Source organism: Zygotorulaspora mrakii, chromosome 8 (genome assembly GCF_013402915.1).
Source record: "Zygotorulaspora mrakii chromosome 8, complete sequence".
NCBI lineage: Eukaryota > Fungi > Ascomycota > Saccharomycetes > Saccharomycetales > Saccharomycetaceae > Zygotorulaspora > Zygotorulaspora mrakii.
The window spans coordinates 574,253-587,143 of record NC_050726.1 but is presented as its reverse complement, the minus strand read 5'-3'; the positions used below and the strand labels follow the sequence as shown (position 1 = coordinate 587,143).

The 12,891-nt window shown below is 38.6% G+C and overlaps 9 protein-coding genes across 9 annotated transcripts; 4 read left to right on the top strand and 5 right to left on the bottom strand.

Moving 5' to 3' along the window:
- Positions 1-14: 14 nt before the first annotated feature.
- Positions 15-881, bottom strand: REX4 (putative 3'-5' exonuclease; the record flags this gene model as incomplete). The annotated part of the gene is made up of 1 exon (XM_037290803.1): positions 15-881. One exon carries the CDS (start codon positions 879-881, stop codon positions 15-17), a length of 867 nt encoding a protein of 288 aa, XP_037146698.1.
- Positions 882-1,109: 228 nt separating this feature from the next.
- AVO1 (Avo1p) lies at positions 1,110-4,580 on the top strand (the record flags this gene model as incomplete). The annotated part of the gene is made up of 1 exon (XM_037290802.1): positions 1,110-4,580. One exon carries the CDS (start codon positions 1,110-1,112, stop codon positions 4,578-4,580), a length of 3,471 nt encoding a protein of 1,156 aa, XP_037146697.1.
- A 48-nt stretch (positions 4,581-4,628) lies between these two features.
- Positions 4,629-6,677, bottom strand: CQD1 (Cqd1p; the record flags this gene model as incomplete). Its single annotated transcript, XM_037290801.1, has 2 exons — positions 4,629-4,809; positions 4,888-6,677. The coding sequence occupies 2 exons, from the start codon at positions 6,675-6,677 to the stop codon at positions 4,629-4,631; spliced, it is 1,971 nt and encodes a 656-aa protein (XP_037146696.1).
- A 265-nt stretch (positions 6,678-6,942) lies between these two features.
- On the bottom strand, positions 6,943-7,500 carry ARL1 (Arf family GTPase ARL1; the record flags this gene model as incomplete). Its single annotated transcript, XM_037290800.1, has 1 exon — positions 6,943-7,500. The coding sequence occupies one exon, from the start codon at positions 7,498-7,500 to the stop codon at positions 6,943-6,945; it is 558 nt and encodes a 185-aa protein (XP_037146695.1).
- A 668-nt stretch (positions 7,501-8,168) lies between these two features.
- Positions 8,169-8,879, top strand: UBS1 (Ubs1p; the record flags this gene model as incomplete). Its single annotated transcript, XM_037290799.1, has 1 exon — positions 8,169-8,879. One exon carries the CDS (start codon positions 8,169-8,171, stop codon positions 8,877-8,879), a length of 711 nt encoding a protein of 236 aa, XP_037146694.1.
- A 104-nt stretch (positions 8,880-8,983) lies between these two features.
- Positions 8,984-10,342, bottom strand: TYR1 (prephenate dehydrogenase (NADP(+)); the record flags this gene model as incomplete). Its single annotated transcript, XM_037290798.1, has 1 exon — positions 8,984-10,342. One exon carries the CDS (start codon positions 10,340-10,342, stop codon positions 8,984-8,986), a length of 1,359 nt encoding a protein of 452 aa, XP_037146693.1.
- Positions 10,343-10,863: 521 nt separating this feature from the next.
- On the top strand, positions 10,864-11,475 carry DAL3 (ureidoglycolate hydrolase; the record flags this gene model as incomplete). Its single annotated transcript, XM_037290797.1, has 1 exon — positions 10,864-11,475. One exon carries the CDS (start codon positions 10,864-10,866, stop codon positions 11,473-11,475), a length of 612 nt encoding a protein of 203 aa, XP_037146692.1.
- Positions 11,476-11,583: 108 nt separating this feature from the next.
- On the top strand, positions 11,584-12,120 carry HG535_0H02930 (uncharacterized protein; the record flags this gene model as incomplete). The annotated part of the gene is made up of 1 exon (XM_037290796.1): positions 11,584-12,120. The coding sequence occupies one exon, from the start codon at positions 11,584-11,586 to the stop codon at positions 12,118-12,120; it is 537 nt and encodes a 178-aa protein (XP_037146691.1).
- A 55-nt stretch (positions 12,121-12,175) lies between these two features.
- Positions 12,176-12,577, bottom strand: POP7 (ribonuclease P/MRP protein subunit POP7; the record flags this gene model as incomplete). The annotated part of the gene is made up of 1 exon (XM_037290795.1): positions 12,176-12,577. The coding sequence occupies one exon, from the start codon at positions 12,575-12,577 to the stop codon at positions 12,176-12,178; it is 402 nt and encodes a 133-aa protein (XP_037146690.1).
- Positions 12,578-12,891: the final 314 nt, after the last annotated feature.

Genomic DNA, 12,891 nt, shown 5'->3' with positions numbered 1-12,891 from the left:
AAACATGCCGTCATTTAAAGTTCGGATTTTTTGTTGTTGGTGGGGTGTGTCCATTTTTCAAACTCTTTTCTCCTACTTTTATAGATTTCCATTGTAACGCTAGCATCCTCAACAGATGAGTGCTGACCCTCCTGAAAATCTCTCCCAAGTATTTCTTTCGCTAATTTTTTTAGACTTGGTGTCTTTCCTTTTGAATATTCTTGCCTGAACGGGACATGTTTTGCAGTATCTCTGATCATGGACTTGGGATGAGAAATAAATAAAGACTCCAAATCGTGTTTAACAGAGTGACCGACTAAGATTTTTCCCTCAAGAATAGACGCTACTTTTTCTTGCGCTTCTGAAGCAGTTATGGCGTTGACCATGTTTTCAGGTTTGATACCACTTACCCACGTTCTCCAGTCTATTACACGTTCTTGAGGTTGAACAAATTCATCCAGAATGATATGGCCATGGTAATTGACCAACGAAACTCTTGCTAAAGCAGATTCTTTGCCTTCTGGTCCAACTCCAACAAACTCACAATCTAGGGCAACGTATTTACCGATGCTCTTCGTCTTTTCTATATAAGCTTTAGAATACGCATTGGATTTCAGCTCCAAACCAGTGTCATTACTGTCTATGCTTGCAGTCTTTGATTTAAACTCAAATATTTTACCATCCTTTTTACTCTTCTCTGCGGAGTCAATTTCCTCAGTCATAAAATGTACCATATCCATGAGCTTGCTACCTTTTCTTACTTTGATATTTTGTGTCATGTTCTTTTTGGTGGAGGCTTGCTTCACTATTTTTCGAGCTCGAGTGTCTTTGGTCTGTTCATTCTTTTTGCGTTTTGATTGCTGTTTTTTTTGTAAATCTAACCAATTTGATGATAGTACCATGATATATAGGTACTATAGACTCCTTTCAGTGCTTGAGTTATGCTTTCATTGTATCTAAGATATGGCGATGAGAAGGAGGAGATGAGATGACTTTTTTTTCACATAAAAGGAAGTTATGCACGAAACAAAAAGCGAATTTAAGAAATAGCTTAATTATTAAAGAAAGAGAAGAAGCACATTTTTAAATGGGGTGTTATACCTGATTTGTTTACCTTCAGTTCAGAGACCATGGATACCACAACTAATATCAATAGGTTGCGGGCTCAGTTCTTTTGGGAGTGCCCGGAAAAGGACTTAATGAGACGCATAATCAAGCCTTACACAATAGATAAGGAACAAATGTTCAAGATCAATCAAAAGAATTACGATCAGCTCAATGGCAAAATCAAAAGGGTATATATTGCACCAAATGGAGAGGATATCTTGCAGGATTTGGAGTCTCCTCCTATTTCTGAGAGCTATATGGAGAATTACAAAGGTAGCAGTACTAGAACACAATCAAAAAAGGGTAAAACAGGGGTGAAAAAATCCATGTCTGCTCACAATAATATTCAATCGGAGTCAAAAGATAACGAGCAGTACGGGAAGACCAATTCAGTTGAATCTACACTGAAAGTTGAGAACGTACCGTGGAAAGTTGAAAACGACGCGAAGCTGCAAGAAGATGTGCCTACTTTACATGGATTTAGAAACGGCGGTAGCTTGGATTTCCATGGCTCCAGCATTAAAGCTGAGAGTTCAGATTCAGACTCTAATGATGTCAAAAAGAAGACTGGTAGGAAGTTGCCTTTTTCTAGAATATTTAAGGGCAGAAAGGATAGCGATGATACTTTAAAGAAAGCTACCGATAAGAAGAAAGCACGCCTTACAAATCGCAACAAGAAACATATCGCATTTGACATGAACTTTGATTATGACAAAAATTTGGATGAGGACGATGATGACGACGAAGACGATGATGGTGAAGGGTTACAATCAGCCTTTTTCAAACTTGACTCTGAGCAAAGTAAGTCCGATGGTCAAAATGCTGCAAATGATAAGGATAATCAGTTTGATTTAGAGGCAAGTAGTAACAGCCTTATAACTACAAATACAAACGGAAATTCGAATGGCAACAACAACAACAACAACAATATCAATAACAATGTCACTTTTGGTACCAACACTAATAGTAATCACAATAACAACAGCAATAATAACAACGGTAATAGCACTAATAATGCCAATAACAGTGCAAATGTTAACCTTAGGAAGAAAAATCATTTCCCTCAAAATATTATTCCAAGGAATCCGCTACTGGATAGCACAAAAAATAACAGTTTCAAATCAGAACGACTGGCAAAAGGAAGCAATCATGACGATTCTATATCAAATATAAGCAAAAAGAGAACAGCAGGCCAAGATGAATATATTTCTGACATGGAATCCCTGATCAATGAAAAAGATCTGGACAGACTTGATCTGGACAATGTACCTTCTAACACAGAGAGGAGCTCTTCCTCAAAGCAGTTGGAAGCAATAGACGCAAGCAATGATGATATTTCCAATGGGGAGCAGATTATTCTGAATGAGGAGCAAGATTCGGACAGTATATCATCTTATGGTAGATCTTTACTGGATTCTGACTTTAGCACTGAAAATGATCTTAACAAAGAAGGAACGTCCGGCTTAGAAAGTGTGTCTATGTTGGATAGTTCAGATGTTATGCCAGGAACAATTTCACATTCTATACCAAAAACGTTAGGTGACTATGGATTATATCATGGACAGGACGATTCAACTATAGATGATGCGTTTGATAGCGCAGTTCAGAAAATCAAATCCTCAGATAAGATATCACCTTCAAAGGAAAAAAGGTCCTCCAACCAGTCAGTACCACATAGCCTTCTGAATCGCAGGCTGTCAAGCAATTCCAATACGGGAGGAGGTAAAACAAGGAGCCACACCAGATCTTCATCATCTGCGAGTGCGAACAATGGAAAATTAAAAAGTGACTCAAATAAACAACACATTGCGATTAGTTCAAAGCAAGAAAGACCGTCTGTTACATCTATTCGTTCTGAAGTGAAAATGAATTCATTGATAATACACAAAATTAGTGATTTCAAAAGGCCTACCACAAGTGATTCTCAACTTTCTTCGTTGTTTAACAGGAGAAAGCTCGATCCTGAAAATCCTACGGATGTGTTGGAATATTTTTCATTTGTCTCTGGAAGCAAAGTTCCCAAATATGAGGCAGAAAAGTTGAACGTCTATATAGAAGGATCAAGAAAATATAAACATGTTCCGTTCAAACTTAATGTCAGAAAGTCGGCAACTGTTTTTGAAACAATAGGGTATGTTCTGTACATGTATTCACGAGAGCACAAAAATGATGATGCTAAAGATGATGGTCTACCAATTGCTATGCTTCAAAATCCAAATAAATTCTGTCTCAAAATTGTAGACGAAGATGGTGAACCCTTCGAAGACAATTTTGGTAAACTTAATCGAAGCAAACTTATCAAGCAACTATCGGATGATGAAGTTGTTTTATGCACTGTGGATCAAAAGGAGATGGATGAAAATGACAAAGAGACTCCTCTGCCTTATAATTTGGCAGGTGAGATACTAAACAAGACAGACACCTCAGCATCGAAAGATGACGTGTCATCATCTAGAATTAATCAATTGAGTTATTATAGACCAATTTTAGGAAACGATGACGATGCCAATCAAACAAAAAATACAAAGGTCATAGATGTAAAAGTCTTTATGTATCCCAGCACTAACAAACAGTTCAATTTTACTACCATTAGTGTCCTCATCACTTCCAGTATCAATGATATTCTCGTGAAATACTGCAAGATGAAAAGTGTGGATCCCAATGACTACATTTTGAAGTTGCCTGGTTCAAAATTGGCATATAACTTAAATGATACTGTTTTAAGACTTGACGCCAATAATGAGGTTGAAATAATATCCAAAAGGGATGCAAGAAAATTGAAAGTGCAAAAAGCAATGCCTGATATTGCGAAACCCACACTGCCAACTATTCAGAGTAATGACTTGACACCTCTTACATTAGAGCCGCTTAACGCATACTTGCAACCAGTAGATGGTGAGAAGCAGCAGAATGTTGTCAAGGAATCAAAGCCGCCAAGTAAACTAAAGAAACTAGGGTCCAAACATAGGTTAGGGCTGACTACTCAGATATCAGGCTCGAGCAACACGAGTGGCGTAAATACTCCAAGTGGATTTTTCAAAAACAAGAACTCATCCAAATCATCTCTTCATGGATCTCTACAGTATTATACACCCAATAGATCATCTTTAAACGTCATCGGCAATGGTACTGGTACATATCAGGATTTGTTCTCTGGCGCATACCATAAATACAAGGTCTGGAGGAGACAACAAATGTCCTTGATGAATAAGCACGAAAGGGCTTTGGCATTGGATGGAGACTATATATATATCGTTCCTCCCGAAAAACAATTGCATTGGCATGAAAATGTCAAAACCAAATCGATACATATAAGTCAGGTTGTCTTGATAAAAAGATCAAAAAGAGTTCCTGAGTACTTTAAACTATTCTTTAAAAAGGGCCAACATGAAATGAAAAGGTATTATTTTGAAGCAGTGTCACCAGAGGAGTGCAACGAGATTGTCTCAAGGATTCAGAGTTCTGTGAGTGCATACAGGATGAATCACAAATAGAACTGTTAAGATACTGTTCCTGATGTGATTTTTAGCTCTACATCAAATTTAATAGTTGGGGCACAATTGGTCACTCTTTATCAGTTCAAATATGCTTCTTACTGACGAGCTCATTAACGAGCGCAATTCTAGTCCTATCCACACCTTTAACATGGAAAATGTACTAGTGTCATTAAGTAAACTGGTAGCTTCTCTTTGCATTCCGAATTCTCTCAATATCGGTAATGAGCTAAATGATTAGTGATGTTAGTATTAATGCCTTTCTCAATAGTCATAAAATCCGTAGATTAAAAAAAATGATACGAACCTTGCAAATAAATCTAAGTCAGGGTCCAGCTGCCGACCTATTCCTTCCAACAACAATATAGCAACAACTACAGAAACAAAATCTCCCTCCATTCTTACATGGTGTGATCTAACCATACTGAGCATTTGATCCAACAAATCGCCTATTGAAACAGTCCCTAAAGTAAATGTCCTCTTTTTCACTTTGTTAACTAGCTTCTCGACCTTGAATGCGAACATTTCTTTGTCAATTGCCGTTTCAGGGGTCTTTGATCTTTCAATCATTAATTCTCCGGCACGATATCCATCAAATCTCGCCAGAGCGTTAAATAATGCAATGAAATTTGTCCTATTCTTTTTATTTAATTCAGTAATCAGTCCAGCATCTATGAAACAAATTTGAGGTTCAAAATCTGTCAGATCTTCTCTAAGTTCATCAATAAAAGTAGGATCATTATTTTTAAATTTCTTGTTCAGGGAATCCACAATCTTGAATGTCTCTTCCTCTGTAGATGTAATTTTTGTATCATATCTATTGGTCTTGACAAATCTTATCATAACATTACCAGGATGCAAATCGGCATGAACGAAATCATCAAGTATCAGCATTTTCAAAAAGGAATCAATGAAGGGGCCGCTGACAGATTGACAAAGCTCCACATTTTTCAAGTCGTCTTTAGCCCTCAAGAATTGCTCCATTGAGAAACCATGAATGTATTCTTCAAACAGAACGTCCCGGCTTGAAAAGTCTGGAAAACCTTTAGGGAACTTGACTTGCAAAGAACCTTTGAAATTTTCATTGAACCTGCCAAGATTTAAACACTCAATCCTTAAGTCCAACTGTAATCTCATTAAAATACTAAAGTTTTCAACTTCACTTGGAAGTGAAAGCCATACCATTGTTGGGATCATGTCTATTGTATTAGCGAAGAAACTCATAATTCGCAAATCTCGGTTTACTTTTTTGCTGGCATGTGGATGTATGACTTTAACAGCACACCATCTTTTACCATTATCACCAATTTGACTTTTAATTTGCTTTCGTTTGAGAAACTCATCCGACAGTTTACCAACATAAACTTGTGCGATTGCGCCCACGCCCAAGGGAGTTTCCCTAAACTCTTCAAAGATATCATCAAATTTAAATTCATCTCCCAAACTTTCACAAATTTTATCCTTTGTATATTGCAATGAATGTGCTTTGCCATTACTGTGTAGCTGACCTAATTCTTGACATAGTCCCTTCGAAAAAATATCGGTCCGGGAGCCTGCCCACTGACCCAATTTAATGAAACTGGGTCCACCTATCTCCAATGCTTTACGAAGTATCTTATACCATAAAAGTGAACCCGCAGTTTCACTGGCAAATTCATCATTGTTTGATCTATGGTGTCTACCAAAGAAGGATATTGGATAGACCATCAAAACTGGAATGAATATTACTGACAATTCTAAAAATCGTAGCAGTGTAAATATTGGTTCCAACAATTCATCTTTTATAATATACCATATTTTCCTAGAACAATAGCTAAGGATGTTATGTGATTTTTTGAGCTTTCTTTGACGTGCTTCTTCGATGTTTTGCTGCAATTCCCTCTGTGAAGTCAAGTATAGCCCCATTTCAAATGTATCACCATAAGGACTGGGTTCCACGGTCTCATTAAGCAAACTATAGCGCCTCCTGTGCTGTTGCGTCAGGTATATTATGCAACTTGTGGGTATTAACATTTTGCGAACCGATGAACCCCTGAAAGATTGACCGGTTCTCTGAAAAAATCTCCATGAATTGTTTAATGAATATCGCAGCAGCATCTTGAATATGATTGCGATAGTTTTGACACTTTCACGCTTCCACTTCTACGGCGAGTTCGTATTGTTGAGCAATGGTCCCTGAGCCTCCCGCTTTTTTGTTTTGGAATATGTGCCATATTCAATTACCAATATAACAAACAAGAAAAGCGGAAAGGTAAAACTGCCCAAGAATAAACTGTTCCCAGCATCACTTTTTAAAGCATCAATTATTTATGAGTATATAGGTATATGCGTACATTAATTGCAAAACAAAGGGTTTTTTCTTTTAGGCAGCGAGCTGTTCCTCCTTTATCACGTCGATTAGCCAGTCCAATCCTTCGGTGATACCCTCACCTCTAATAGCACTTGAAGCCACAATGGACCAGCTTCTGTCCTTCAATTCAACCAGATTCAGCTCCTTAGATACCTCTGTCGCACTCAGAGCACCTGGCTGATCCTGCTTGTTGGCAAAAACCAGCAAGGCCGCGTCTTGCAGCTCCTCCTCCTGCAGCATAACATGCAATTCCTTTGAAGCTGTAGCCATACGATCCTTATCGGTCGAATCTACCACGAATATTACCGCTGCCGTATCAGTATAGTAGCAGCGCCAGTAAGGTCGGATACTTGTCTGACCACCTAGATCCCACACGTTCAATTTCAAGTTCTTATAGCTCAATGTCTCAACGTTAAATCCGATTGTGGGTTTAGTTGTCACCACTTCACCAATTTGCAGTCTATACAATATCGTCGTCTTACCGGCACCGTCCAGGCCCAAAATCAATATTCTCAATTCCTTGTTGACACCCCACAATCGATCAAACATGGAGCTGAAAAAATTTCCCATCTTGACTGAAGGTGAATGTTATGATGCAAAATAATATATGGCGCACAAATGTGGAAGAACCTGACCTGCCGAACCCTACTGTTCTATATTGCACAATACCGTGTCAACTATCCTACCTGCTCGGGAAACTGATGCACTCAGAAAACAGCAAAAAAAAGAGCAAACAAATGACAGCCACTTCTACTGGAGGGTCGAGAAAGTCGTGCCAGGTATCGCAATTCACTTCAATAATGTTCCCAGGTCTCTACCACCTTACTAATGTTCCTTTTGATTTGCAATTTATCGTTTCGCAACAGAGAAAAATAGCGGTAACCCTCCCCAAACTGTCCGAGATCAAAAAGCGACATCACGTGAGAGAAATATGCCCTTGTCCGGCTATTAAAAGCGGGTAACCATCTTGTAATATTTACCCTACCGGGCTCGTTTTTAATGATAGTTTTACTATTACCCTGTCACCTACGTATATAGCGACTGTCCGGTGTGCTTTTTAATATTCCGATTTTCTGAATTGGATTTTGTCCGGGATCAGACTTCCTACCTCTTATAAATAAAAGAATGAAAAGATGGACCTGCAGAGACCTATAGATTAGTGAACGGTAAGGTACTGAGGACAACCCCAGAGGAATAGCCAGTAGTAAAGTTCTCTCTTTGTTTTGTATGGTGTAAAGATGGTAGGATTACTCACACGAAGACTTCTCAGGGACTGGAAGCAGATTTCACGCCATTATCAGCATATCAGGGACAAAAATAGCATACTATTTCATTTGAAACCACAAGACTCCAATTTGCATGTATGGCATTTGGTGATTAATCAGCCCCTGAAGCATGCAGAGCTGTATTTGCGGCTGTTTGTTGGCAGTGAAGAGGAACCGTCAATAATATTGAGATGTTTGACGCCCAACAATAGGTTCCCGGTCAACAGAAATATATCTTTGACACATCTCAACTATCTTCTCATCGACTATGGGTTTTTTGCTCTGCTGCAGCGCATATGGAAGCTCTTTTTCGAGCATGCAGAGACTTTGAGTGCTGTCCATGAACAGGAATCGAGGTTTTGTTTTGCATGGAATAGAATCGTGTGTCGAGATTTCAAGTTGAATTTTCCTGAACTAGTAGGTTGCCTGGCCCCTGGAGACTACGAAATGATCAAAGATCACAGCAAGAGAATTGGGCAATCGACGCACCAGACCAGGAAGGTGGGATCCAACACAACAGTCGATAATGGATCTACAGATGAGAGTTATAACGAGAGTAATCTAATTGCATGTGATGATAGCTTTGCACGGGGAGCCAATCCATTTTCCAAGAGACGATGGTCGGGCAATGTTGAGTCAGACGACTTTGAGGTAGCATCAACTCTAAAACGAGCTAGAAAATGATAGAAATGTTTCATTTCTTAATGAAGGTAACGAAAAAAGAGAAATAGAATTTTCTCTCTGGTGTAGTTGTTTGTACATATTGTATCTAAAATTAACAACTTTATTTAGGCATTTGCATGTTTTTGGTTGGATTCTGGAGCGTATCTTGAAATTGTCTTTAACATCTCATTACCAATTCTATTTGCTTCCGGAAACATTGGTTCAAAAAACTTTTGTATTTCTTCAAATCGTCTTCTGTATATATCGAAGTTAGCGAATGACACTATCGAACTCCAATCTCTCGCTGCAACGACAAATTCTAAATCATCTTTTCTAAAGGATTCATCAAAGACGGCAGCTTTTATTGTTTGTTCCAGTAATCCAGGAGTTAAAAAAAGGTACTCAGTAACTCCTAAGAAAACTCTGAATAATGGAGTAGAACAAATCATATGATCATAAGGATTAATGCCTAGTTTATGCCATGAATCAACAATTGCTAATAATGATAAATGTGAGTTTGGAACAGTTTGAATTGGTTTAGAAGAATTTCGGTTCGTGAAGAGGGAATATTTATCTAGCAACTTGTCGTCCAGTAGTAGGAAACCCTTATGGTTATTAAATACAAATTCTTTAGCCTTTTTCACTCTTTCAATTAATTGATTTTCATTTCTTTTCACAAATAGAGTATATAATTCTGTACAGCTCGTGGCATATTGTAAAATTTGATCATGAGCGGATGGATTAGTTATTGCCAGCCCAGCATAAACGTGCCACTTGTTTGAATAAATTCTCAATGATATATTCATTTTGACGTTTTCCAATCCACCGTACCATTTGTCGTTATCATCTCCCAAAATCCAAGGGTATATTTTTAATTTTGCCCAAGCTGCTCCCATGCTTAAAAATGCAGCATGCGTAACTGCCTGTGTATCTGCTGTAATCCTATCATGTTCTTCTTGTGTTAAATAAACAATTTTGCTCTTCAAGCATGCCAGCACTGACTGAGCGAAGTCAAATTCCGCATCACTGGCACAACGGTGTCTTATCATCACTAATGGTTGACCCTCACTGTTAACTCTAGGTCCATGTAAAGAATGAACAGAAACAATTCTAACATCTGACGGTACATGCTTTTCAAATGCAGCAATTTCTGCGTATTTGCAACTGGTCTGACCCCCAACGATCCCCTCCAATTTCGTCGAAGGACCATACATGGATACAATTTTGTCAATGTTTTCAGCTTCAACACTATAAATTGTGTAGTCGCTCACTCTTGACACGTAGTGACCATTCACCACAAGCTCAAACTTGCAGCCTGCATACTTTTCCTTTAGCTGATCATATAATGCTTCCTTATCACAACAGACAACCTTCCATCCGGCCTCTGAGAATTTTGTCGCATACAGTAGCCCCATGTCCCCAAGGCCAATTATCCCAATTGTCTTGGTAGCTTTCCATTTCTTGACCTGCTCCTCTGAGACCATGTTAAAGGTATCAAGAAGACTTCGAAAGTTTAACTAATTCTATTTTGTGTTCTTTTAATTTCAAGATCATTTTTCTCATCAACAAGATCTTACGAAGCCGTCAATATACTGATGTACAAAAAACTTCACGATTACAAAAGGCATGAAATGTCAAGCCATGTTGGTGCAAAGTCCTCAGTAATTAATCTAAAGCTAAAGCTTCTCTAGAATATAGCTAGAGCTTGCAAGATGATCATTTTCATGTGATTTATCGCTTTTTATCTTGTCAATGGTGGAAGTCGGAGGTTCTGCCACCATTACTTTTCAGTCAAGTATCACAGATTTCTGTAGCTACTGCTCAGTTGTGTTTGATGTGAAAATTTTTATATACGGCATGCCTCTTATCAATAAATATTAAATGTAGCTTACGTGCTTCTATTCCTTATCGGTCATCTCCGGGTTGGGCTTTCAGACATTTTAATACAGAGAACAACAAGTTGATTTCTTGCCAACTCACTTCTCAACATACCACTGTGAGTAAAATGCCAATTGAAGCTTGCGCAAATCCATTGACAATCAAAGCCTTTTCCCCATATGGGAGTATAATCTCACCAGGAGAAGAAGTCGCCAAACTTGATCAGTCTGCGAAAAATGCTAATCAAGGTACGGCGATAAAACTGCTGCAAGTCAGTAAAGTTCAGAATCCAGCTCCCGTTAGCTGTCCACCAAACTGGAATCTATTTAGATGTTTTCCTAAGCCACATTTACAGGCTCGTTTCAAAGCAACGCAATCCAGTAGGAAAGTGCAGCACTCGATAAATGTGCTGGAGATGCACCCGCATAGTTCACAGACTTTCTTGCCAATGGGCCGCCCTGAAGATGAAATATCTTACCTTGTGGTTGTTGCATTGGAATACAAGACCACAGCCAAGCCCGATCTGTCAACATTGAAGGCCTTTTTATGCAGGGGAAATCAAGCTGTTACTTATGGTGCCGGAATTTGGCATGCGCCAATGATTGTCCTAGGCCAACAAGAGTACGTGGACTTTGGCGTATTGATATATGAGTTTTTAGATGAGCATGCACCAGAAAAGGACTGTGTTGAGACACATTATGCCGATTCCGAGATCACAATTGAACTTTTTATCGATTAAGTATTCTTATAGGTACGTAAGAGCATCTTTTTCACCAGGCGATGAGATGGGCAAAAAATGTATATCTTGAAATCCAAATACAAGCCTTGAGTGTAGGGACTATAATATATGCACTTGCGGATCGGTAGCTTTGTAAGAGTGACAAGAAACTGCATGATGAGTTTATCTAGTGCGGAGAGCAGCGCCACCGATGATAATACTGGATATTCAAAGCTTAATGGCAAAAAGAACCAATCTGTAACAAAACCGGTATCCTTGGATTCAACCACAGGTGAGGTGCTTGTGCGTACAAGCACCGGAAAAACCAGGGTTCGCAGGGGTCAAAGTGATGAGGAGTACAAGAGACAGCTTCATGACTATTTTCAGGTACAGAATGGTCCTAAAGTGACAGAAGTTGGGTGGATGGACCATGAAAATGCCAATGCTATGCTTAACGCGGACATCGATTTCAGTATCAAGCCAGAAAGACAAAAAATTGCAGGCTTTTGTCGAGTTTTATACTACAGAAGGCAATACAGCGAATGTGCAGAGTTATGTGGGAAACTGATACCCAGATATGAAGAGATAAACAAGAATAACAAAATCAGGAAAGAAATAAACGAATTAGGGTATATGTTAGAACGATCTAGACAGCTACTACAATAAACCGGAGGCATTCGGGAAGTTCATTTTATAGTTACATAGACGATTTAAAAAAAATTTATGCATAGATTCGTACTTCAACACCGCTTAACGTTCTTTTTTTCAAAATTGTCTCCAAGTCCTCATTCTCTTCTTGTAGTTCCTGGTTACCACTTGCTGTGTCTGAATCAACTTCAGTTACTTCGTCCAACACCTCGATCGTCTTTGTGAGTACTTCAATCCTCTTGCCCATTTGTTCCTCAAAATGACATCCTAGCGATAGCGTTTTCTCTACCGCTTTACCCATTCCTAGAACAGCTACAAATGTAGCAGAGCTCTTATCCAGCTCTGTCAGTACTTTTTTAATTCTTTTAAGTGCACTGACGTATGGGGTAACTGATTTTATATATATATGCGATTTGATCTCTCTGCGTGAAAATGCTTTCACTGTTGGGTGCTTTCTGACCAGCTTGGATTTCATGATTTTAGAGAGAGAACAGATGATGGCCACCTATATTCGTTGATACACCTTATTTTGGTCTAATTCGATGTAGCATTCTAACCATATATATAGCCCATCTCATAGACATTTTTCAATAAGGATTGTCCGAAAAAACAAAACCCTTTATCGTACATTCAAAAGGTAAAGAGCAGGAGCGTTTTATTGAAATAGATATTTGTTTATTCATTTCACAAGCAGTTGGCTTGACTTTGTATTAATTTTCTTTGTTCAAAGTATCAATTTGCATTGGCGGCACATCAGACAGTTCGGTATTATTACAAGCTCATGGCTAC